The sequence below is a fragment of the Ambystoma mexicanum genome, chromosome 4q, assembly GCF_040938575.1.
Source record: "Ambystoma mexicanum isolate Mex_15411 chromosome 4q, UKY_AmexF1_1, whole genome shotgun sequence".
Lineage (NCBI taxonomy): Eukaryota > Metazoa > Chordata > Amphibia > Caudata > Ambystomatidae > Ambystoma > Ambystoma mexicanum.
The window spans coordinates 774,808,828-774,836,149 of record NC_090928.1 but is presented as its reverse complement, the minus strand read 5'-3'; the positions used below and the strand labels follow the sequence as shown (position 1 = coordinate 774,836,149).

The 27,322-nt window shown below is 46.0% G+C and overlaps 1 protein-coding gene across 1 annotated transcript in view; it reads right to left on the bottom strand.

The window, feature by feature from the left end:
* Positions 1-228: 228 nt before the first annotated feature.
* Positions 229-27,322, bottom strand: part of LOC138467292 (ADP-ribose glycohydrolase MACROD2-like) — a 1,886,603-nt gene continuing 1,859,509 nt past the window's right edge. The window contains exon 11 of the mRNA XM_069607287.1: positions 229-4,161. Coding sequence (XP_069463388.1) covers positions 4,133-4,161 — 29 coding nt within the window. The 3' untranslated portion in view covers positions 229-4,132. The remainder of the gene's footprint in view (positions 4,162-27,322) is intronic.

The window sequence follows — 27,322 nt, the reverse complement described above, 5'->3', positions numbered from 1 at the left end:
AACACAGTCAGTTGAGGTCCCATTTCGAAAAACAATTCATGCAATACTCTGTGACTACCACTAGATGTTGGCCTGTGCACAGCAGGTTATTCTAAGAAGATCCACAAGCCTTAGAAATATATATAAAACAAAGAATTTTCTGGAGCTATGGCTTGCATTTTAACTGATTTGCATTCCCACAATGCATTGCGGTTAAAGCTCTCTGCAAAAACAAAACGAGTGCACAGATCGCTGTTTAACAACTTTTATTGTTATTTTCATTTAACAACCATTGTATAATGAAGGCATCACTTATTTCTGTTTAAACTGTATGAAACAAACAAAAGGAAATTAACAAACCCCGTATGCAAAGGCATCATTTTAATGTCTCATTTATACCCCAAAAATAACATCTGCCAACCCAGTTAACCTTTTATGTAATGTAAAAGAACGGTTGTTGTTATGCAAGCAACGGAGTAAATATAGTCACATTTAAGTGAAAACATATCTTAATCAAGAAAAATACAACTGTCAGACCTTCTTTTGTATCACAAATGTTAGTCTAAGGCATATGAGTAATGCATCACATATTTAAAAAAAATGTTTTTCCATCAGATAACCACATCAAATGCAACTGGTGAATTCTTGAAATGTAAACCTAAGCCTGCATGCCCACAGAGATCATTTATTTTTCTTCTGAGGAGCAAACGCAACCGGTGCAATAGTGCCGATCCACAGATGTCTTCGTTATTTCAGTAGAAGGACCATGAGCAGCAGTGAGCTAAAGGCCACCCTAAGATCACGAGTTAAAAGCTACACCATCATCACAGAAAACGTCCCATGAACTTCAGTTGTTTGCAATTGTCAAATCAAAAAACGTCCATCCCCAGGACATTTAGCTGGGGAACAAGACAATGAAATCTGGTCTCGCATCAGCTTTTTTCTAAATATCAATAGACTGTTATATAAAAAAGCATAGTCTTACACTTTGTATGCAAAAATAGTCTGCACTCTGGCAATGATCTGCTTGTTTCCACCTTGTGTTCTTTAGCTGTTGGTATTAACAACTCACATAACAGTGGAATGCGTCTATTTTTTGGTATTTACTCTCAGAGTCCATGCTACATAAATGGATAGCCACAAGAACATCAAAGGTCTACGCACTGGTGTGCTTATCCCATGTTGGTCCAGCAGTAACGAAATACATTTGCTCAAGAATGTTCTACTCCTGGCAGTAGGACTCAAGCCTGTGTACAGAGGATAGCCCGGGGGTAGCACGGCGCAGGGGCTAAAAGGTTGCACATATGTGTAGCTCCCATACATGGTATGGCTGCTCTAAGCATCATGCTTTGCCAAAACATTGACAGAGCATTGAGGAAATGTTAGTGGACCTGTTGCAATTGCTTTCTAGCGCGTCCATTTGCTACTTTAATGGTTTTTTGACATCTACTGAAAAGCTAAAGGGAATTGTCCCGTTGCATCTTGGAACTGGTTGCAAAGCATTAATGGTGTTTTTGGTTTTTCAGTACTTTGTTAACTTATCAAGTAGAAATTCCTTCATTTTACTACAACTGGTTACAGCAGGAAAATGTTTTGCATCTGGTGAATGGGAATTTAAACCCGAGGCCACTGTCAACCATCTAGAGTACAACTGTTAGGAAGGAAGGGTTCTGGCAAAAAGGTGACACTGAGATCCAAACTTACTTTAAACATGGTGTATTGCTCAAGTTTATTTTAAGAAGTAAGCAGTTTGGTGTAGGAAATTGTCTTGATTTGCGTCTCTGTGACCAAAGTTGTTGTACTGTGTATTCTAGCGCAGTGTCGGGCTAGTTTGCAATGCTTTAGCAGGATGAAATAAATAGCCTGCAACTGTGTGGTAGAAATGAGAGGATCATTTTCTAAAGAAATAAAGAGTAGCACCCGCTAACCAGTTATTGTCCAAAACCTTTTTCTTGGCAACAGGCCGTGTGCTGTATTTCTTTATGCATAAGGGGACTTAGGTTTTGGAATGAGAGGTGGCCATTAATGTTTTCAGTTATTTATATTGGTCTAAGTCACGGATTTTAAGTTACAACTGTCCGCTTTGGGAGTCACTTTGTACAATGGCAAATACAACATTGAGTCCTGAAATGGTTGGGTTAAGAAGCCGTGCCAGAAAATCAAATCTGCAAGTCATTTTTCAAGCAGATGAAATGACACACAACTCCAAAACAAGCAAGATGTCCTGCACTTAGTAGTGGGCGTCAAGGACTCATGACTATCTAAGCAACTGAGATAGTTAGACATTTGTTTTTAAAGACTACTTGTCCATGCATGTACAAACAGCAAATATTGTCTGGACTCATTGTGCCCCAAAAACAGTCACGGTCACAGTTTAGCTGTTGCATTTGACACAAATGTATTTCAGAAAGGAAGACCCTCGTTTATGAAGAATTGGTCATCTAAAGATAGATGCTAATTGTTGTTTCATTTCACACCAAATGTTTCCAGACAGTTGCATTGTCATCAGGGTTCGGGTGATGACAGTTGGAATTGGGTTTAAGGCTTCCAAATGTGTAGTTATCCATTCGTCACTTGTTGGATTAGATTCTAAAAGCACCCTGGAAAGGTCCTTGTTCTCACGACCATTCTTTTCTGCAAGACGTCGTCAATGTATTGGGAGGGTGAGAGGTCTTTAAGTTGGTGTTAGGTGATGCAGGCATTAGCATTAAGCATTGCAGATCGTGTGCAGCTCATATATGGAATGCTTTACAGGCCATCAGCCTTGCACGATGGCTGTACAATCCCCTCCATACAGTAGATCAATGTACATTAGTTTACAGTACAATGCCTTGTTGATAAATGAGAAACACAACAACAAAAATAAACAAATGCCAAACTCGTTTTTACCAAGTACTTCTTAATTGAACTAACAAAAGTCATGCATACAGAGCAGAGAATCAGGTGGAAGTGTATGTGGGTACAAAAGAAGGTTGTCTTTAAAGCCGCAAGTGTCACTGAGAGGTAATGGTTATACAAGTAATGCAACGATCCTCAATTACTGACAGATCCAAGCAAGTAACACCCTGTCAACAACAACTAGTTTACATGCATGAACCAGACTGGAAAACAACATACAGTGAGTTTGGTTCAGCCCCCCTGGATATCAGAAGCCTGCTGCTTATAGAGCCCTGTCTTTATTTGAAGTATGTCAGTGGCTGCCTACCAATCCCCTCACAGATGTCCAATGAATGGCATTCTCTATTCTTGGGGTTTGGTTCTCCAGATGTTTTGGACTACAGCTCCCATGTTCCCTCACTCTTGAATATGTTGTCTAGTGTTGACGGGAGTTGAGTCCAAAACGTCTGGCAAGGCAAAGCTTGCGGACACCAGCTTCAAAACATGGCATTAATTTGAAATAGTGCTCTGCTCTGAAACGGGGCTGCGTTGAATACAATGAATCACATGACAACCACAGAATGGTGATCCCCTACATAAATATTTTTATTTTCCTCACGGTTACCTGCTTTATACCTTGCATGCGTCTATGCACTCTTTACTATTAAGGAGTAAGGGGCATGACGAGTACTATCTGGGTAGTGGTCACGTGGTTCGGCTACTGTCAATTTACATCAGGCATGCTCGTTCCTCTGTAAGTGAGGCAGCACCAAGAGTCGCCATGTTTCGCTGTTACAAACACCTTACATTAGCATCACTTAGAGAAATTCCAGAAAGAGTGCCCTTCACACAGTGCAGTTAAACATGTTTTCTTTGTATTCTCCCACTTGCATTAAAGGTCTGTGTCTGTTGATTACTGCGACCCCAGAGCAAGAGTTCTCTGGAAACCTCTCTCGACTTTAATAAGTCCTATAGTCCCACGAAAAATATCATTGGTGGATAAGGAAAAGAATCAATAAGAAAACAGCAACATTTTGAAAAAAAGCAATGCAAAAACATAATGAAATCCTCAACAGCACAACCAAGATGAGATACAATGCATTTTGATAGCAGAACAGAAAAAATAGAATCTGTGAATTAAGATGAATCTGCGAGCTTGCTGTCTCTTCCCCCACCCTTTGCCCCTTCCCCCTGATGTGCACCTCCCGGTGCTGTGCACGCCTTCACCGAGAACGATGCAAGCCAAAGTCGATGACCGTCCTTGAGCTTCACCTCTTCAATTGCCCGTCTTCTCGTCGTGCGCCTCTGTGGGGGGAAAATGCAAGAGCCCATTAAAATCAATATAAGACATCTTAGCAGGCCTTGCACGCCTGTCATTTGAAGCCAGATTTTAAATGTCTTTCTCTAGTAAGGGAGACGCGTAGAGACAGGCCTACTGGGTTTTCAGAGTGTGGTGGCTCCCTTTGTGTGGCATTGGTTATCTCTAACAAGAAGACACACTGTGAATGAAGCAAGCACTGCAGCAGGATGGGCACAGTGGCCGGCAGCAGTCTGCTCTTGCGAACTGTGCCTGCGTCATTGAAGGGAACGACTTGATTCACACTATTTTGGAATGTCATGATCAAACTCCCAACAATCCTTCCCAGTCCCAAAGGAGAGTGAACATCGGTGGGTTTCAGATAAAGTTTTTAGAGCAGAAGGCTGTATTTTTTGGAAGGGTGGAATTAAATATGGACCCATGGCAAGGGTTCCAATGAAACCAAGGGCAGTGGAAGGGCGAGTGCTTGCCAATTTAAAAAGATTTTAGGCCACCAATACCCTCACAGATTTTGGAATATTAATAGGTAGTGACAAACAAGAATGTCTGTATTGCTTCCGTTCACTTTACTATAAATACAACTAAATGTTAAACACTCTAGTACCTCTTGTACGGTTCCCCACTCTAAAGATACTTGGGATAGCCAGAGGCGTTGCTGGGGGGGGGGCTAAGGGGGCTAAAGCCCCTGATCTTTTGGTTGTAGCCCTGGAAACCATCTCAGGAGCTACAACCAAAAGGCTAGCTAGCCCCCATTCCCGAAACTTCCGACATGAGCATAGCCTCTGGTCTTTTCCAGACCTAGCAACACCCCTGGGGATAGCCATCCCCCTGGTACAGAGAACATAACTTTTCTTGCAAGGCATGGAAAAAGCAATGGAAACCCGTGCACAGACGTGGCTCCACAAGTGTGCAAGCCCCGTCCCGCTTACAAACACACACACTGGCTTCCATACACCAGTCCCACCCTCTCCTCAAACTACAAAACCAAACAAGGGTGAAATGGTTGCATAGGCGTCTGTAGGAAGAGGACCATTGACTACTAGTGTAAGAGATAGTGCGACCAGAAACCTGTAAGAGTAATTTCAGCTAGGACTTCTCTCCTTAGGAATAACCCCTGTTCTTTTCCAGAAACAGTAGCAACCTTCAATGCCTATCCTGAAGAGTCTTTAGGGTGAATGGCTTGCAGATGGCACAGTCCTCAGTCTAATGGGAGTGCAGGAAGTAATCTTGCAGGGGTCCATTAACAAAGGTTTTCCATCTTACAAGTGTGGCAGTACTTAAAAATGGACTTCTGCAATTTGCAGGTCTCCTGTGACCTACCTTTCTCAGCCCTGATGATAAGAGGTGTGATCATCCAACCTTTTTTCAGCTCAGAATGCAGCTATGCAAAAAGCAAAGCTGCCAGATTGTTCAGAGAGAAGAGCGGAATCGATGTTCAAGTAAAGTGTCAAAAAATAACTCTTCAGTGTAGTTACAGTTACAAAAGCTCAGATGATTCCCTATCACAAGACCTATGGGGTGAAGAATCTAACAATGGCTGCTGTGGGTGGAACGCAGGCTCTGTCCACCTCATTAGATTAGGCAAAAAGGATCAAGAATGAGGTTGAGAGCCTGTAAAAGTGAGTTCTCACTATCATTTGTACATAATGGACCTCATTACGAGGTTGGCGGTAAAACCCGCTGGTAGGCAGTGGGCTACCGCCGACCCCGTAACACTGTTTCCACAACCTGACATCCCGGTGCCACCTGGATATCATGAACGGCGGTGGAATGTTAAATCCCTATTCCCGTGGAGTTCCATAGGTCTCCATGGGAATGGGGACACTGAAGCACCGGCACCATTGCTAACGGTGTCGGAGCTTCAGACAAAACTCTGCCGGTAGGGGCATGAACTCCCGGCAGGTCAGGCCTGCCAGGAGTTCCGTTCCCCTACTGGAAAACTCTTAGTTTGGCAGTCCAGAAGGGGTGGCGCTAAGTTGCTACCTGCACCGTAATTTCCAGACCGCCAAATTTCTAATGATGCCAAATGTATTGAAATGGAGAGGTTTTGTTTTTTACCAGAAGATTTCCAGTGGGACACTGTTAGGTAAAATTTTACTTGCTGTTTTACCTCTATATTTGTGAACCCCCCAACTTTTTGCTTTTGTTTCAGCCTCCTTTCCTGATTTTTTGCCAGTGCTTTCGCTCATCGTTCTGGGGGAAACTGACTTGTCTTTCTGACAGTCAGTACTGGGAAACATTGTGTCCCTTAGTCTTGTGACTGTGTTGCCACTTTTGGAAAATGTATTTCAGTGCGCAAAGTACATTACAGTACCGTGCACTGAGGGAAAATGGGCCTAGTAGTAGACTGGTGGCAGCAGAAGATTTTTCATGTATTTTCAATTCACTTTTACTGAGCCATACCACGCTTACCGCGTTTGGCTCATGACTGTGGCTAGTGTCCATCATGGCCGTGCCACAAGGTCTTTTGACTTCTCCTTTGGGCATTTTGTCCAGTGGTTTTCCTTTTGCTCTTTGTGACTCAGGGAGTCCTTTTTTGGGCATGCATTCTCTAGCGAAAGCCAGTGCTTTTCGTGGGCCAATGCATGTCACGTGTGTGAGTACACAGGAAGTGGTCTGGGACAGTCTGGCCCCAATCCACACTACTAGTGCCAGGATGTCTGGTGTGCATGAGAGCATTGGCCAGCTGGGTGCGAGCACTCACTGGACTTTAGGATATGAGGAGGGGCTCTTAGGGCAGACCCGCAGATCACCCTTAGGTCCGAATCGACCTATACACAGAGCCAATTATCCAGAGAAGCGAAGCAGACCCAAGGAACGTCGGGCACCGCACAGAGAAGGTTTGGCACTCAGCCTGCTATTGTCCCGCTACAGCCCTGCTTTGCGCTCGAGCTCCTGCTGTTTTCCCGCTAGAGCCCTGCTTTGAGCTCGATCTCCGAAGACCTACATAGGTGCTTCAACCATTTTGAGTGGTGGGACCAATCACACTCAACGTCTCCTTCGTGCCCTGCAAACATGCCTTCTCTGAAGTGTTCCTGGGCCATCCAGTGGACTGACCAGCTTGTAACTTGGCACCCCTGCTTGAGCATTGCTACATCGAGTTTCAGCTTGAGCTTTGGCAGAATCTTTGTTCGCACTGCAAAGCACATTCTTGTCAAATCTCATCATCCCTACTGCTTTGAGCCACGAGAGAGAAGCGTTCATCAGTCTGCGAGACGTGGGTGCTCCTGCATCACTGTGCAACATTGGCGGTTGCTGCTGGCAACTTTCCTGCCTTTCCTCAAGGGTCCTGAGACCAGCTTTGTCTGTGGATTCTTTGTCCTGCATCCATGATGAGAGATCCAGGTCCTGATGTAAATTGGATCTGCACCCGCAGCGCCTCTGCACTTTGAAGCGTAACCAAGGAGGGGATTTCTTAGTCCAGGTGACCTTCTCCCAACCTGCCAAGTGAGCAAAGGGTGGTGAGTAATCATACCACTTACCAGTGGCCGCTAGTTCATCTATATCATTTTTATGCATAAAGGATCCCTTGTGGTCCTTCCCTTGACTTTGGTGGCTCCTGCTCCCTATTGTCGTCTGAACGTTGGGGACAGCTTTGTTCTCCATAGCAGACCCACCTCTGACTCTTGGAACCAAATTCCTCATACTCCAGTATCCTCTTATAACTTTTCCTGCCCATTGAAATTTGTCCTTTGTGAGTTTTACACATCAATGAGCATTTTTATGCACAAACATAGCATTGTTCCAATCTCCAATCTTTGTAGGGCTGGACTTCTTAAGTTAGGGATATCTATTTCTGGAGTTGGTACCTTGTGTGCTTTCCCTCCTTATAGGTTTTGGCGGGAATCCGCACTGTATCACATTGACCAAAAAGTGGCTGTATACATATATTCTTCATAGTGTGTGTTTAAGTTGTAGTATTACTGTGCTCTTCATGGTTCACCTGTGTTTGTTCTGGGTCTAATAAATTGTATATTTCTGATATACTACTGACTAAGTGTAATTTGTGTATCCTACTGTGTGTGCTCATCCAAGATCTCAGATCACCGCCACTACTTGCTCCTGAGACTTAGCCTTGACTTCTCTCCAAGCTACCTTAAATTGTCCTGGCTAACTTTGCAGAAGTGTTCCCTGTTTCACTAAACTAGGGGGGCCTCCCGAACAACTGTTCCCCAGAGCAGAGTTCAGAAATCCACTCTAACAAATTGGTGTACAGCAGTGGGCTAAGAACTGAAGTACTTGGGTGTTGCACATTGGTGTGGCACTGGATTACATCTACACAGTAACATAGTGACTTTTGGTAGCCTGTAGTTGTAAGCCACTTCACTTAACTTATAAAATGGAATCAGTCACTGCTATTACTTTGAGAGCTTCTAAATCAGAAACATTAAGAAGGCTATGTGCAAAAAGAGGCATCACTGCCTCTGGCACAAAAGCCGAGCTAATCCAAAAGATGATTGATTGTGAAGAATGTAGGATTGTATCTCTTCCCTCTTATGATAGTGCAGATGCTGCTGGGGCTGCTCCCAGTAACAGTCATGATGTGGGTGTGGCTGCCACCATAGAGAGTGAGTATGAGGATGAGGCCGCTCAATCCCATGTGTCCTCTATTTCCTCTGAAGCCCAGGCTTTGTTAGATTTCAAGCGACAGAAGCTTAGGCTGAGAGAAAAAGTACTTGAGTTTAATATTGCTAAGCTGAAGATGGATAAATTGGAAAAACAGAAAGATAGGGAAGATCAGTTGGAGCTTGCTCATTTTCAAGCTGCCAACAGTTTCTCAATGGGATCTGGAAACGGTTCTGGTTCCTCCTCATATCCTAGATTTCCTAAAGATCTGCTCAGTGTGTATTATGAAGAGAAATTACATCATGGACTGGATGTCTGCTTTTGAGTATGCTTGTGAAGTGCAAGAAGAAGTAGTAGATGCTGATAATATTGCATGGTTGCTCAGTAGACAGCCCCACTCTGGCTGCAGTGTCATTGAGGACATTTCCAAGACTGAGAGAAAGGACTTAATAAAATTGAAGCAAACCCTGATCTTAAAGTTTGGGAAGACTCCTGTCCAATACTTGAAAGGATTCAGGGAGTACAAGAAAGAGAAGGTAGTACTTGGGTTACATATGTAACTAAATCTTTAAAGAACTTGGCTGGTTGGGTGGAAGGTTATAAAGTTACCACGTTTGAAGGCATGATCCATTTGGTCGTGCTGGAACATATTTGTGCCTCATGTTCCCCTAAGCTTACGCAGCATCTGGTTGACTCTAAGAAGATAGATCCTAAGAGGTTAGCCACTGCAGCAGATTTATGGGTAACCCACAGGGTGTCCCACAAAGAAAAGCCTGCTTCTGGAAAGGAAGAGGGGAAGAAGCAAAAAGAGGAGGAGGGTGGTATCTTCATCCCAAGAGAGCCATACACATTTTAAAAAGGATATGTCACATGGCCATGTACAGGGTAGTGGGACTAATCATCCCAAGCACAAGGTTATACTAAGCCCCCCTTTGTCACTAGACCCAGTGGATCGTGTGTGGCTTGTGGAGCAAATGACCATGTGAAGGGTCCACTCTGTGAATCTGGTCTTCCACCATGAGGAGGAAGAAATACCCACAGGGGCATCCTTCTCTTCTGACTCCTTCTCCTGTGGGATAGGATCAGAAGTAGTTTTAGTTTCCCTGAGATAATGGGAACCTAGAGTGTCTGAGGCATATGCCTCCATCCCTGACACTATAAAGCATTACTTCAAGGATAGTGTCCCGGTGGATGGTGTAGAAACCTCTGCCATCAGGGACACTGGGGCCAGCAGAACTGTAATAGATTCCACTTTGGTAAATTCAGAGGAGCTGGCCAGAGCCCCTCAGATGCCCACTAAGTTATCTGATGGCCCCCTCTCAAGTTTCCAGTTATGCCTGTAACTCTAGCTGTGGATGGTTTAGTAGTCAGGATACCTGTAAGTGTTCAGAGGCATGTCCCTGGGGGAGTACTGCTGGCAAATGATCTCAGAGACTTAGGTATTGTAGGAGATACAGCAGAGAGATCCTGCACTAGGTCTCAAGCAAAGGCTGTTCTGGCCAAGTCCAAGGCTGAGCCAAAACCAAAGGGGAAACCCAAGGCTAAAGGAGTCAAAAAGCAAAAGAGAAGGAAAGAAAATAGTCCTCCCAACTAATTTGCCACTGAGGTGGAGGCAGTTTGCCAAGCTCATGAACCTGACAGGGAAGAGGAGCTGCCTGAAGTATTTGACCCCCATGACCATCCTGAGGTGCATAGTTTACTTGCAGAAGGGATTCCTGGAAGGGAAGAATTCAGTAGGGGTCAAACGTGAGTGCCCATCTTTGGAAGGCCTTATGATACAGACCTGTTCCCAGCTTCAGGGTGAGCCTCTGGGGAAACATAGAATTCATTAGGAAAGTGGGCTACTATATAGTGAGCCCACAGAGTCCACTGAAGGAGACCATAGGTGTTTGGTGGTCCCCCTTCCAGTGAGATCCTTCCTCTTGCAGTTGGCACATGATGTCCCCCTTGCAGGACATCTTGGTATCAAGAAGACTAAGGAGAGGTTGTCCATGCACTTCTACTGACCCAAGATGGGGCCCCAAGTAGAAGGTCACTGCAGGAGTTGTGCTACTTGCCAAATCTATTTAAAAAATGGCACAACAATTCAGGCTCAATTGGTACCACACCCAATAGTGGGAATACCATTTGAGAGGGTAGGGATTTATATTGTTAGTCCCCTTGACCCTCAAACCTCCACTGGCAGCAGGTTTATTCTAGTGTTAGTTGACCATGCCACCAGATATCAGGAAGCCATTCCACTGAAGCCAGTAACTGCCAGGTCAGTTGCTACAGCTTCCCTAAAGAAGTTGTGTCTGACAGAGGCAGCAACGTCATGTTGAAGTATATGCAAGCCATGTGGAAGAAGTGTGGGGTCTCCTATACGTTTTCATCAGTGTATCATCCACAAACAAATGGCTTAGTTGACAGAACTCTCAAACACATGATTGGAGCTCTTGAGTGGCCCCAGAGGAGAAAGTGGGATCTCCTTTTGCCATGCTTACTCTTTGCCTACAGAGAGGTCCCTCAACAAGGGGTTGGTTTTAGCCACTCTGAACTTCTCTTTGGTCATATTATCAGGGGACCCCTACCTATAGTTAAAGAAGGATAGGAGATCCCCATTTCTCCTGTCATTTCTCCTGTTACTACAAATGTAGTGGACTATGTGCTAGGATTGCGAAAGAGTATGGCTCAGGCCAGTGACAAGTTTAATGCTGGTCAGGCCTTGGTCAAACATTGGTATGACCAGAAGGCTTTACTAGTTCACTTTCCCCCTGGTCAAGAATTCCTGATCACAAAACCCATGAAGCCTAGGGCCCTACAGGATAAGTGGTCAGGCCCTTACAAGGTTGTGGAGCAACTTGGTAAGGTGAGCTATTTTGTAGACCTTAGAAGGCATGTTCAAGCCCCAAAGGTGTCCCATGTAAATAGGCTGAAAGCATGTATCCCTAGGGTGGAAAAGGATGTTCTTCTCTTGGCATCAAACAGAGAGGAAGAGGAATCTGAACCCATCCCTGACCTGTTACAAGGCAGTCCTTCAGATGGCTCCATTGAGGGTGTTAAATTGGCCCCTCAATTGTCTCTTAAGAGGCAAGGTGAAGTAATAAGTTTGCTGAGGCAATTCTCCCTTTTGTTCTCACACACTCCAGGTTTGGCAGCTTGGTGCAAACATGACATTACCACTGGAAATAGTGTACCTACCAACAGTAGGAGCTATAGGATTTCAGACAAAATTAGGCCCCACTTCAAGTCTGAGGTCAACAAGATGTTGGATCTTGGGATGATTGAACCCTCTAGTAGTCCATGCTCCAGTCCTGTTATTCTGGTGCCAAAGCCAGGCACCTCTGTGTTGAGGTTCTGTGTGGATTACATGGCTCTGAATACTGTCACTAAGACAGAGGCTCACCCTACCAAGAACAGGCGTATTGGTAGGCAAGCTAGGTGCTGAAAAGTACCTGAGCACCTTTGGTCTCACTGCAGGGTATTTCCATATATCCCAGAAAGTGACAAGAAGAAGACAGCCTTTTCAACTCCAGAAGGGCTTTACCAGTTCAGGGTAATGCCATTTGGATTGAAGAATGCACCTGTCGCATTCCTGAGGTTGGTTAACCATGTTCTGAATGGGTGGAATGAATTCTGCAATGCACATCTGGATGATATAGGAGTCTTCAGCCCCACTTGGGAGGAACATGTAAAACACCCTGGGATTGTGTTACATGCTCTTCAGAAGGCCCTCATGACCATGAAGGCCAGCAAGTGTCAGATTGGTCAGGGTGCAGTGCTCTACCTTGGGCATGAGGTTGGTGTAAGTAGAATACAGTCTCTTCCCTGTAAAGTACAAGCAGCACAATACTGGTCTACCCCCACAACCCAAACAAAGGTTAGAGCTTTCCTGGGCCTCACTGAGTATTGTATTGTATTGTATTTATTAAGTTTATATAGAGCTTTACTCCAAAACGCTGCACATTTTAACAACAGGATATATATTACAATTAACATAATAACAGTAACAGTAGAAGCAATTTACAATTATGAATCAGACCAACAAAACAGTAAGTAGAGCAATTAGACAGAAGGGAAGAGGGAGAGTAGTGAAGTAGAACTGGGAGGGAGAGGGAGGGATAGGTAGGAGGAGGAGGGAAAGGGAAGGGGTAAACGGGTGAAAATGGGGTGGAGGGGGAGTGGAGGGAGATGATCATGGTGAAAGAGAGGAAGGGTGTGGGATGGGGAGTGAGAGGGGGAGGGGTTTCATGGCGGGGAATGGAGAAGTAGAGATTTAAGGGACGTGCGGAATGAGGAAAAGGTAGGAATAGAGCAGATTGAGAGAGGTAAGGAGTTCCAGTGCAGGGGGGATAGGAGTTGGAAGGAGCGGAAATGGGAGGAGGCACAAGGGGAAGGAGGAACAGTGAGAAGGAAGTGGTCAGCTGAGTGAAGGGAGCGAGAAGGAGTGTAGAAAGAGAGAAGGGAAGAGCGATAAGGGGGAGCGAGACCATGGAGAGATTTGAAGACTAAGCAGAGAAAATGATATTTAAGTTGGGTGTGAAAGGGAATCCAGCCAATGGAGGAAAAGGAAGCAGAGATGGAGTCACAGGAGGGGAGGAGACAGAGGGTACGGATGGCAAAATGGTAGATAGATTTGAGGGGGGCAAGATGAAAGGTAGGTAGACCAAAGAGTAAGGAGGAGCAATAGAAGAGGCGAGAGAAGATAAGGGAGGAGATTAAAAGTTTAGTAGCATGGAAAGTAAGAGAGGGGCAGACTTTGCGAATATTAAAGAGGTGGTAGCGACAGGCACGAGAGGAGAGAGAGATATGATGGGAAAAAGTGAGAGTGGAGTCAAAGTGAATGCCTAAATTGTGAGCGTGGGCAGAGATAGGAAGATTAGAAGGAGGAAAATGAATGAAAGGAGGAGGAGAGGGAGGGGGAAGGGAGTTGGAGGGGAAGAAAACTACTTCAGTTTTATCAATGTTGAGGGAACGAAAGTGAGAAGACATCCAGTTTTTAATTACAGTAAGACATGAAGAGAGTTTAAGGTGGAGGTCGGGATAGAAGGAAGTGAAGGAAAGGAAGTGCTGCGTATCGTCAGCATAGAAATGGTGAGAGATGCCAAATGTGATAACAGGGGCAAGGAGGGAGGTGTAGAGTGAGAATAGGAAAGGGCCAAGCACTGATCCTTGTGGTACTCTGTATTCCAGAGGCTGGGAAGCAGAGGAGTGGCCTCCCCAGGAAACAGTAAAAGAGCGGGTGGTGAGGTAAGAGGATAGCCAGTTAAGTACAGAGCCTTTGAATCCAAAGGAAGAAAGAGTGTTGAGAAGAAGGGGGTGATCGACAGTGTCGAAGGCAGCAGAGAGGTCAAGAAGAATAAGGACAGAGGATTGCTTAGAGTGACGAACGGAGAGGAGGGAGTTAAGACTGTAAGTGAGGGCTGTTTCAGGAGAGTGTTTAGGACGGAAGCCAGATTGAGAAGGGGGAAGGAGAGAGAGATTAGTGACAAAGGTTGAGAGCTGCGAGTAGGCGAGGCGCTCGAGAAGTTTAGAGAGGAATGGGAGAAGTGAGATAGGACGGATGTTAGAGGTGAGCAGGGGATCAGCAGAAGGTTTCTTCAGAATCGGAATGATAGTGGCATGCTTGAAAGCAGAGGGGAAGGCTTGGAGAGGAGGATGGAGACGTCAGAAGGGGAGACAGGGGAGAAGTCAGTCATGTAGGTGGAAGGGGAGAAGGGAGAAGGGGGGGTAAGAGGAGCAATTGATTTTTTGCCAAAAGGGCAAGAATCTTGGAGGAGAAGAAGTAAGCAAAGTCAGAGGGATAAAGGGTGGAGGAGGTTGAGGGATCAGGGGTAGGAGGAGAGAGAAGATGAGAGAAAGTTTGGAAGATGCAGCGGGGGTGGGGGGCTTGGGATTGAAGAAGGTTAGAGTAGCAGGAGCGTTTTGCCGAGGAGAGGCAAGAGTCATAAAGTGAGTGGCACGAGAAGCAGGAGGTTCGGTTGGATAGCGAAGGGGATTTGAGCCAGAGTCTCTCAAGACGTCGGAGGAGACGTCGCATGGAGAGAAGTTGAGGAGCGAGCCACAGTTGAGAGGGTTTCCGGCTGGACGGAAGAAGGAAAGGGGGTGAAGTAGATCAAGAGAGGAGGCGATAGAAGAGGAGAGAGTAGAAAGTGCGTCATTGGCCGATAGTGAAGAGAAATCTTGGAGAGAGGGGAGAGAAGAGCAAGTGATGAGAAAGAGGGAGGGATCAAAGTTACGAAGGTCACATCGTGAAAAGATGGGAGGGGAAGGCTTAGGAGAAGAAGGAAGGGGAAGGGGAGTAAGGAAGAAGGAGAGTAAAACATGATCGGAGAGATAGATAGGAAGTGTGGAGACAGTAGAAGAAGGATAGGAAGAGTTGAAGATAAGGTCAAGAGTGGAGCCCGAGGAGTGAGTGGGAGAGGAAGGAAGAGGGGAAAGGAGGTAGGAGTCGAGGATGGAGGCAAGGGGAGAGGAGTGAGGGGGAGAAGGGAGGTGAAGATTAAAGTCGCTGAGTACAGTTAGAGGAGAGGGATAGATGAGAGAAAGGAGGTGATCGAGGTCATCGTAGAAGGAAGAGAGAGGGCCAGGGGGTCGATATATGATTAGAAAGGAGATGGGGTGAGGAGAGGAAAAGAATTTGTAAAGAAATTCGAAAGAGGGGAAAGAAGGAAGAGATGGAGAGGAGGAAGAGGAAAGTTATTTGGGTGGAAGAGGAGGCCAATTCCTCCGCCATGACCAGTAGCACGAGAGATATGAGAGAAGGAGGAAGAAGGAGGGTTAGGGAAGCAGGGACTGTGGTGTTGTGAGGAGGGATCCCGGTTTCAGTAAGGCAAAGGAAATGAAGGTTGAGACTGCTGCGGTCTTATTGCAGAGGGATCTGGCATTCCAGAGAGCAATGTTGATGAGGGAGGAGGGTTGGACAGAGGGGGGGTAGAGAAGATTAGGACGGTGAGAGAGGGTAGGTGAAGAACGGGAAGAGTGTGGGAGGGGATTAAAGAGGGGAATGGACATGAGGAGGAGGAGGGAGAAGGAGAGTAGGAGAGGGTGGGGAGAGGGAAGAGGGTGGGGGGAAGGGTGATGAGGACGGTGGGGAAGAGATATGGCTGAAAGCATAACCTGGGGAGAGAGAGCGGAAGGAGAGGGATAAAGTGGTAGGGAAGGAAAAGTGGGTGAAGAGGGAGAAGGAAGTACTAGAGGGAGAAGGTGTAATGGGGAGTCAAATAGGAAGAGGCAAAGAAACTAGGAATAGCACTGCAGGGAGTAAAAGAGCAAGAGTAGAAGTTAAAGGTGGTAGAGCACTGAGAAGGGGAAGGTTGGCGAATAGATCCTCAGAGAGAGCAGTCGTGGAGGACCACTGCGTCCGTGCAGTTGGAGAAGCTGATGGTATCTAGGTAGACAAGGGCAGGGGAGGAGGCTGGAGAAAGTCAGTGGAGGAGTCAGCCGTGGAGTTAAACTGGGTTGGCAAGTAGGGGCAGGGAGCTAGCCAGGTCTGAGGATCGTATCAGCGAAGAGTTAGCAGTGGTTTTAGTGCCAGGGCCAGGTGCGATCAGGAATAGTCAACAGGTGATAGGCAAGAAGCCTGGAAGGCACGATCAGCAGGGTAATGTCTTTTGTTTGGTAGAGGCTTTTGTGTCCGGGCCAGGAATGATCAGGAGGAGACAGAAGGTGGTAGGCAAGGAACCAGGAAGGCGCGATCAGGAGCCGTGAGCGTGTTCCTGGCAGAACCAGCACTGATGAGGAAGCAGGAGGAGGCACAGCAGTAGGGACAGTGCACTGAAGACTGGAGAGCCGGCAGTTGAGGGGTTGGTAGGCACAGAGGACCAGAGGCCGCACTGGGGGCCGAGCTGGGATCAGCTGAAGTGGGGCTCACTGTGGTATGGACGCCCAGGCCTGTGGTGGAGGGCGGCTAGTGAATCTGTGGTCCAGAGAGTCGGCAAATGAGGAGGGCTGAGGTGGGCACTGAGGACCAGAGTGCCCACGCAGGAACTGTGCGGGAAGAGGCCGCACTGGGGGGCCGAGCTGGGACTCAGCCGATGAGTGGCCCTCAGTGGTGAGGACGCCCCGGTCCGAGGAGGAAGGTGGGCAGAAACTCTCTTGTCCGGAGGGCCGGTTGTAAAGAAAGGCTGGGGGGTCATCTGGTGTGGGGCTCCAAGGGCTCTCCGTGGAAAGGACATTGCAGCCCATGGAAGAGGGCGGGCAGTGACTCTGTGGTCTGGAGAAACGGCAGATGAGGAGAGCTGGTGGGCACAGAAGTCCAGAGTGCCCTCGCAGGAACTGAGGGGAAGAGGCTGTGATGGGGCCAAGCTGGGATTCAGCCGATGAGGGGCCCTCAGTGGCAAGGACGACTCAGCCATGGAGGAGGGCGAGCAGTGACACCACAGTCCGGAGAGCCGGTTGTTGAGGAGGGTTGGAGGGCTCGGAGGACCGGAGTGCCCGTGTCGAAGCTGAGTGGGAAGAGGCCGTACTGGGGTCTAGCTGGGATCAGCGAATGTGGGCCCTTTGTGGTATTAAGTTGGCGGTGGCTCAGCGGCAGAACCCAGACATCAGACCCTTTGTATTAAATAGAAAGCTTAATACCCTATGTGGTACTAAGTTGGTGGTGGCTCAGCAGCAGAACCCAGACTGGGTCGTGAAGGAAGAGGCGGCAACTCACGTTGCAGTACGATGGATCAGCCAATGTGGGCCCTTTGTAGTATTAAGCTGCCGGTGGCCCAGCAGCAGAACCCAGACGGGGTCATGAAGGAAGAGGCGGCAACTCCCATTGCAGTTCGTTGGAGCCTCGGCCCGAGGAAGATGCATGGCACCCGCCGTAGTACACAAGGAGCCCCGGTCCAAGGTGGAGGGTGGGCTGGTGCCCGCAGCAGAACCCAGCAGCAGAACCCAGAGGGGGTCGTGATGGAAGAGGCGGTAACTCCCGTTGCAGTTCGTTGGAAGCCTCGGCCCGAGCAAGATGCACGGCACCCGACGTAGCACGCAGGGAGCCCCGGTCCAAGGTGGAGAGCGGGCTGGCGACGCGGAAGACACAGAGGCCTGAGGATGAAGAGGCAGCACTGGGGCCGAGCTGGGAACCGCTGATTTGGATCCCGCAATGGAATGGAGGCAGGCAGTGGCTCAGCCGTGAAGCTTAGAGGGGGTCCGGGGTAAGATGCAACGGTTCACGTACTACAGGAATGTCATGGAAGACTATGGTACTATAGCTGGCCCCCTAACTGCCCTCACTACTCCAAAGAAACCCAAGACGGTCACTTGGTCTGAGGAGTGTGAGAAGGTCTTTCAAGGCTTAAAGGACTCCTTGTGCCAGGTCCCTTTTCTCAGGGCTCCTGACTACCAGAAATCTTTAATTGTGCAGACAGACACCTCGGATAATGGGATAGGTGCGGTTTTATCACAGCTAGATGAGAAAGGCAGGGAACACCCCATTAGGTTCATCAGTCGCCACCTTAAGGACAGAGAGCTCAGGTGGTCTACTTTAGATAAGGAATGTTTTTCTATTGTGTGGACCCCAAGGAAGCGGAGGCCTTACCTCTATGGGACCCACTTCACTGTGCCGACTGACCATAAGCCCTTAATGTGGCTGATGATCATGAAGCGAGAAAATCCTAAGTTGCCTAGGTGGTCCATTAGCCTCCAAGGCTTTGACTTCACTGTTGAGCATAGGCCAGATGTCGAACATAACAATGCTGATGGGTTGTCCAGAGTTTTTAACCGACGTGAACATGAGACTCATCCATGGGTAGATTTAGTCCCCCTGTCCTTAGTCTGGGATGGGCAAATGTTAGGTAAAATTTCACTTACTGCTGTTTTACCTGTATATTTGTGCACCTCCAAACCTTTTGCTTTTGTTTCAGCCTCCTGTCCTGACATTTTGCCAGTGGTGCACAGCCTTCAGCTGCACTCCACTGGGCTTTCACTCATCATTCTGGGGAAACTGACTTGTCCCTCTGACAGTCAATACTAGGAAACATTGTTTCCCTTAGTCTTATGACGATGTTGTCACTTTTCACAACTGTATTTCAATGCGCAAAATACATTACAGTACCGCACACTGGATTCCTTGCATTTTAGGGCCTTAGACATCCCTTAAGGATTTTTTGGTAACTGGACAATGTGCCTAGGAGTAGACTAGTAGCAGCAGAAGCTTTTCCATGTATTTTTATTTACTTTTACTGATCCAAACCGCGGTTACCGCGCGATATGGCTCCTTCTTGTGCAAACCCTTGATTTGGAGCTGGTGTCCAGGAGGTTATCTGTTCAAAACGCTTTGGTGTAGGTCAAGTGGCCACTCTGTAGATTACGCATTGTTTGGATTTGCCACTAGAATACCACTAACACTACCACTATCGCTTAAAGCATTTGAATAGATCCCTTATGGAGGAGGGAACTTCAGCACTGTGCATAACTCCACTCTCTAGAAGAAAGTTTCTGGCCTTTGCCAGATCCAGAATCATGGCAATGAAGTACATAGTTTATGTGGGTAACAACATGGTACTCAGTTGGTTCACTGGAAAGTAGATATAGAAGTCCAAACATAAATTGACCAGTCATTTGAGTAGAGGTAGATGATGATCCCTTACTGTGGAGAAGAGACCACCACCAATATTTTGTTGTTGAAAACTCATGGCACTGTGCTTAGCAGTAACGGGAGACCCTGGAGTTGGCATTGTCTATCCACAGCCAAGTTCCTCAAGAAGAGTTTGTATGAGGGCCACAAAGGGATTTGAATTAAGGTACATTTTAAATCTATGGTGCATTCATTCTTGGGGATATGATGGCATGCTGCACTGGGACCAATTAAAGTCCATGTTTGGAATGCAGTAATTGAAGCAGAGGAGATTCACTGTGGCTTATCGTTTTATCAACTGCCATATAAATCCAGCAAAGCCTGGCTCTCAACCATCTGCTCTGGTGTAACCTGTTACATGATGGGGTAGATGGAGTGGATCTAGGAAGGGTTGACTGCACCTCAAAAATCCAAGGGGCTTGTGTAATTTCTTGCCACTCGCTCACATACATAGTCAACTTCTCTCCCAACAAGAGATGGTGTTTTTGCATAACAATGCAGTTTGCAGTCCCTATTTCTGAGGGGGTGGTCAATGAGTCAAGGAACTTCTTGCTTTCTTTCTTTTTCTTTGCTCTACTGGAGGACTAGCCCTGCCATTGGAGAGCAACCCATGAACTCAAAGAAACATTGTCAGTCTGGACCTGTCCTGGGATTGACATGAGAAGAGAATATCTTAGGTTGGGCATAGGCGCAAATAGAAAATAAATTATCAATAGGTATTATGTCCAAATATTTAGCCGTAGCAGTGCCTGTTTTACATTTGCCCAGCTACTCAATGAATCTCGATGTCATGAAGGGGCAAAGTAAAGAACGTATTGTAACCTCCTGTCAGAAGCATGCGGAATTAAACCAGGTTTGTCTACGCGCACTTAAACCAAGATGAATACCCCTCGAGGTGTGCCCACATGATCAATGAAGTTCTTTCCTCTCATTTATCCTGGCCACAAAATGATTCTCTCTGTCTTGAGGAAGTGCAGATGTAGCAGATGTAAAGACCAACAGTTCCTTCTGCATGCAGTTATTACAACCCACCTGAAAGGAGTCACCTTAGCCTGCTGTAAGTGATTGCGGTCACTAGGCCCTTTACCCGAAAGCCTGTTGCAATTCAGGCTGCGTCATCTTGCATGTCACACAGTACGTCAGGTTTCTAGGTTAGCAGCATGGAGACTGTTGGGGGGTGGCAGGAGGAGCCGGTGAAGGTAATTGGTGGTGGGGCAGCACAATGGGAGCAAGAATGCAGGGGGACCTCCTGAAACAGGGTAAAGGAGGTGGGAGACAAAAGACCCAACTTGCGGGTGGCCTTCACACCTGCCTTCTGCAAAGTCATTTCTTTGTTTGCAGGGTTTAGTCCCTGAACAGCTGTAAATTGTGAGAGTATTTTGGTAAGTCGTTTTACCAATGACTAACATCTGCTTGTAGTTATTATCTGAGGTTATGTGTGAAGTTCATGGTCTGATACAGGTGTAACCAAGTATTTGGTTTTCATTTTTTGTTCAGACTGAGTTCTGACTTCTAGGGCTCCCTGCCTTCTCTGCCTTTGATGGTGAAATGGAAGCCAGCATTGTCACAGATTTGTAAAGTATTTCCTGAGATCTCACTCAACCCAATTCTCCCAAAGGGTTTATGTTGTCTTCTGGAGAAAACATCAACCACTTTTCCGTGTCATGTTTAGTAAATGGCAGAAAAACAGGGAAGTGTCACGTTAACCTTGGTTGCAGAGTTGCTAGGCATGAATGTATGTCCTATTGCATGAACAGGTATGATTAACACCTCACTTGTGAATGCTGTAGGCTGGCGTGTTCAAATAGGAAAAGCACCTAAGTTGAATAATACAATTTTGATTTAAAAAAAGTGAATGAAAGATGCTTAGCTTTTCTTTGTCAAATAGTCCTCGCCAACACCCTCTCCTGTTAAAAAACCATCTATTGGCCTTTCTCATATTTTAACCATAGTATCAATTCAATAGGATTGATTTGCACAATTCCCCAAAAAATCTCTTTTTATGATATGTAATCAATTCGTACAGCCTTAAAGCAGAGCCAGATCTTTTAACTACAACCCACTTCTTATTGCTAGCTTTGGTAAAACTGAGCACCTAGTCACAGGAGGTATGAGCTAGCATGGCTAAAAATGGACCTCTAAGGTGTTTGCTATCTGACAGTTGTGTCTGCAGTCTGCAAACCCCCTTCACTCAGTTTAGCATATTTGAATATATTTTAAAAGCATAGCAATGTGTCTAAACAATAGTCGATGTCAACCTACATCAATCAAATTCATGATGTCCGTTTAAGTATCTGTCACATATGCTGGTCAAACCATTATGACCTTTAATCTCCCATGCCTATGCAGCCCCTTACAGGCCAGTGAGTTATTCAGACAACCGTTGAGATACATGGCGCTTCTTTAAAAAGGCAAGCTACAAGTGGATGAAGTGCTTGCAATCCAGCCAAGGCCTCTTGCATATGTTGCACCCCAAACACCTCCTGCTCCCATCCATTAGCAGCCCTTCTTAGATGCTCTCGTGATGTGCCATGTCTCGCTTTCTCCCTTAACCTAAATCATCCGTGTGGCTTTTTATGCATTTTCTAAGCTATATTCTCAAAAGATGACAGAGTTGCAACAAATGAGAACTTTTTGAAATTATAAACATGACAAATTAGTAACAAATTATCATTTTTTGCAGTTATACATATTTGATTTGTTTAAGCCCCTCCTATTGATAAGGTACTTGAACCGAAATGTAGGATTAATACAAAATAGTTCCCGTTCCAGTGTTGTTCCATTACGAACTGCACAGCTTAATTGTGACTTGTCAGTCTGGTCTATGCTTTTACGTGCTAGCTGGCTGTCTACCATTCTACTGTGCCATCGTTGGCCTTTGGCCTCTGCTGGGTGCAGATCAGCCTTGGCCTCATGTTGTAGCTGCTCTCAACTTGGAAATGAAAAAAAAACACACTCTGCGGAAGCTCTGTGATTTCTGCACAGCTGCAAAAAGGTTCTGCCTGGAAACTTGCAGTGTTACAGTAAGAAGCGGTTTCCTTTCAGCTCTTCGTGAAGGTACATTCCACGACGTGTTAGAAGGGCTCCTTGTGTTTTACATGCTTGTGTGCATAGGATCATAAACCATCACATTCCCCGTGATTAGTATGCCCACAAATAAACACTTGGGAATACAGTTTAAAGTGTTAAACCAAAATGAAATGTAGCTGTTTGGTATCTAAGTATTTAGAGGCAAGCTATTAGGCTTTACTACAGTACAGTGCAGTCTCAGGGGCAGGTCAGTCTTGCTTTGGGCTTTCTTAATGTCAGAAAAGTGCCATGAATCAACAGCAGCCTGACGAATGGTGATAGCATCTCAACCACAGAGATCACAGTGTCTTCTGGTTTCATCCCCATCCAGGGTATTATTTTGTTAAAAATTAAATGGAAGCATTTAGCCTTTGGGCAAGGCTGCTTTTGGTGGAATCCCAACGCAAGCGAATGAGTCACTGAGGATGCAGACTGGGGTAGCTGATTTGGGGTGTCTGCTGGTGTGGAAGAAGTAAATGGTGGTACTGTTGGTGTAGATACCAGAGTCATTTGTAGGAGAGGGACCAATACCATCTCTATGATAGAGGTTTTGAAATATGGCTTTCACGACCCCAGTGAGGGCAGACATGGCCAGCAGCGGCCTACCAGCCCGAGCTAAGGTAGGCCCATGTGGAGTGAGGGCCTCAGCTCAGTCTGTGGGCCGTTACCACCCATGTCCGTACCCCGCCGGGGTCGAGAAAGCCATTCACACCCCAGGATTTATCTCAGGTGCAGATGTTTTTTTTTTCTAATCTCCAGAGGGAAGAAAAAAGAACGATGTCCGCTATGGCGGCAGCCGAGAGACGGCAAGGGCGCCGGCACCAGAGCACAAGACTCTGGTCCAGCAGGTAAGTGGGGAGGCAGGAGGTGGGGAAGGGCATTGGATTGTTTTGGGGGGAGGGAGGAAGTGGGCAGGCAACAGGGCGCAGACTTTAAAAAAGCATTGCAGAAGAAGAAACTGACAGATGAGTGTGTTGAACGGATGCTGTATCAAGAGTTACAGGTTTATCGTGCTATGCCTACACCCATTCACACCTGTCTCTTTAAGAATTTTATAAATATGGATCCTGCATATGAAGAAGGGATGGACCTCTGACCATGTTGTGTGATCAAGCAGTGTGTTCAGCAGCAAAAGAGGAAACTGAAGGAATATTCTGAAAGTAGGGAAAGGGCGCAACAATTGCCCTTTCAAGTTGGCGATGCAGTAGTAGTCAAACCGTTTCCTAAGCAGAAAGGCATGTTCCTGCGTTTTACTGAACCATTCTGTTTGCAGCAAAAAAATACAGGGCCAGAGGATCAGATTAATTATGTCATATTGTAAGTAGCTACGTTATTCAGCTTGGTGAAAAGTGTTCATTATACTAACCGAGGAAGAGAGTATGACATGACAACGGATTCAGAGTTGAATAGAAGGAACTTGATTGGAGGGGTAAACAAATCCCTGTCTTGAAGTTGGTTTTTTGATAGTAGCATCAACGCATTAGGCAATTTGATCATTGGATTGAAATTCAAGTCATAAATAAAGCAGCGAGTGGGACGTCTTTAAACCCAGAAGATGTATCAGAGTAAAACTATCCTCCAAACAATTTAGAGTACCCTTACTACAAAACCAAGATCTTAAACATGGCGAGGGTTTTAAAGTCAAAGACTGCCACTCCTTTCACCTGCAAAGATTATATAACAATTGGTGCACAGAGTGGAAATTGTCATCTTATCTAAAAAGGAAAGACACACCCCCATTAGTGAACACTTCTTAGAAGAAAGTTTTGAGAAGATTAGAAAAAATCATCAAATGAGCTCAGAAAGTCTGCCTGGGAGGAGAATTGCTACTATATACAGGTTGATATGGCAATAATGGCAACTTCAGTGGGCCCTGCCAACCAGTATTGGCCAACTGCCCAAATTAAGGTGGCAAGTGAAGTGAGGGCAATTACTGAGGGAAGCTGGCAATTATCGTGCCAAATTAACTTCTGCCCTGCAGGAGTACAAGGAGGAGTAGAGGCTAAAGCACCCACTCGGTCCTCACACTTATACATACCAAGAGCCAAGGCAATTATAAAGGTAAAACAGGCACAGACAAGAGATATACCTCCTTCACCGTGTGTGGTTTTCTGTGTGAACCATTTTGACTGTCCCAGTAACGTTTCTTATACATTGTTTTCATGGGTGTGATAGAGTCTGCAATACCTAGCATGTATTACTTAAGTGTTGTAAGCAGAGTATGTGGATCTAATGATTCAGTGATCATCCTAAGAGAAGAGAGGATTTTTTGTAGCAACTGATTCCATTGTAAGCAGTTTCCCAAGGCGGATTTCACCACTTAAGCAGTTTTCAGCTTCAGTGAGGAGAGCCTAATCAAGGGAACAGCAAAAGGGATCCAGATTTGTCCAGACCATGTGACATATAAAGAAGTCACTACAGGAACATCTAGTACAGTCATGAAAATGTGATCCAGTATGTGCTCTGCACTGTGCGTACAATAATTGACCAATGACAGAAATCCCAGGTCATTGAAAGAATCCAGTATCTCTGCTTTATCACGGTCCAGTCTAAATTTGCATCAAAAGTTAAAATCACCCATGATGGGAAGGTCAGTCTTAGTAATAGTTCTGTCCATACACAAAGGTTTTTTTTCGAGACTGGAGATAGGTCGATTAATAGTATGTTGAGCAGAAAGTCTTCACCGATAGAGACTTTGGTCCATCGAGATTCTGATAGCAACAAATTGATTGGCAGAATGTTGTTTAATTATAGGTAGGTCTCACTTGTAGCTGACCATTACTCCCCCCACCCATTTTGCTCCTGGTGAAACTACGGCAGGTTTGTATAGCTCCCTCGAGAATCGCTCCATGAAAAGGAAAGGAGCCCAAAGTATGATGGCCCCTGATGGAGAAATGAGAAAAGAACACTGAAGTCTAAGGCCTTTGGCTGTAACGACAGCGGTGGTGCAACTGGCAAGGAGGAAAACGGCAACAGATTGAGAAGTATTTGGTGGTGTCTTCATTTGAGATGGGCTGGGCAAGGCGTGGGAGGAGGATGGCCACAGAGGGATTATGGGGCTCTACCCCGTCATTGGCTGGCATGGCATCCAGTGAGCTTATGCAGGATACAACTTAAAAATAATTCCAACTATAGCTCTTGCGTGAAGGAGGTAAAAAAGTGGTATTTTACATGCAAGACAATATGGGGTGTGATAGTATATGATGTCATTCTAATTGGCTTTTTAGTTGTCTAAAACATATCATATTTTAAAAATGTATGCATGTTCCTTCAATCTGTTGACTGACATACAGGAAAGGGAAAAAGGGAGACACAATGAAAACTGAAAGGAAAAGAAGTAAGGGCAGTGGAGACATAAAGAGTGAAGAAAAGGAAAGTTGTCTAGATTAATAAGGCAGTAATCAATGGCATGATCTATTTATTGGCTCATTCCGGGTGCTCCAGAGCAATGTGTATTTCAAAGACATGTTTTACCTCTACCACAATGCTGCACTTACAAAAGTTCTAAAACTGCCCGGGCAATGTAAAACAAGGTAAAACAAGGTAAACTATCTCATAACAATGCAAGCATCTGGAGCAGTGTGTGACTATAAACATGCAAACCGGTGCAAGCATTTTACGGGAGCTCTTCAGAGAGGGAGCAGTGTGCAACCATAAACCTGCAAACCAGTGGAAGCATCTTGCGGCAGTTCTACAGAGAGGGGGCAGTGTGCAGCCTGTGAGAAACCTGAGGGTATCCTCACACCTACTCCCCTTGGATCCTCTTCTCAAGTGAGCAGGGAAAGGCCATCGCTTTTGGATCCTGACCCTGTGGGTGGAGATGCGAGGGAGGATCACCTGGGTGGAGGGTCATTGGGGACTGGGGAAAGGATGCCCACAGGTAGGACATGGTACCCCCTTTTTCTTGAACCTATTTTACCCTGCCAATGCCTTTATAGGCTGTTGCCAATCACTTCCCTTCATTTCCCCTCATTCATACCACCATAGAACTGGGACGAGGAAGAGGCAACTAGAAGTGGTGCACACTAACATGTCATTTCACCACTCTAGTACTGAGACGAGGAAGAGGCCTACAGATCGTTGTGAGGATCAGGCATCTCCAGAGAACTCTAATAACTATGGTCAAGCAATTGGGCTTGAGGGCTCACATCCACAACCTTTTAAATGGTTGCAGATGCATAAAAGGTGGAGCCGAAAATCAGAAAGGAGAGAACAGCAGAAGAGAATCCAGGCTGAGCGTTTCGGGCCTGAAGGGAGAGAAATCCGGTGGAGGAGGAGGCTGTATCCCGGAGACTGTGGTGCTGATGCCCTGGTGGGCCGTGAGAGGGTTAGAGTGGTGGGAGCCTGCATGATCAAGTGCCTGCAACAGGAGCTGCAGGGCATGGGAGAAATCCAACTGCTGCAAGCTGCCGGCAGCATCCGCAAGAGGCAAGCAGAGCGGAGCTGCCAGCGACTCACAGAAAGAAGACTGGAGTGCGAGCAGGGATTGCAATATTATGGAGACATGTATGCAGATCAAAAGATAAGGAAAGCATCCACCCGGAGGAGCTCACAGGGTCCGGTGAGTAAAAGGTAATAAACAACACTGCGGCGCTGCTGGGGGCTGTTACAGGGTAAAAGTGATTACCAAATGAACGAAATTAGATGTGCAAGATAAATTGAACCCAAAGTGAAGGATTGTAGCGAACAATACGAACAAGACGAACTGTGAATGAAAGAATAAGAATTAAGAACTATTGAATACTGAACTAAAGGAAAGCCTTTTGATAAGGCTGAGTGGCAGGCAGGCTTGTGTGAAGTGCACAGATAATATATTGAAAAGCAAAGAACTGACCTTATGAAATACAATGAAAAGCAAGTAGTGAATATTACTAAAGAGTGTGAAAGTAATGTGGTGAAGGAAGGACTGGGTGCCTGCATTCATGCCTCTTCAATACGAGTATATTTCTTATTTTTAATATTATTTTAAC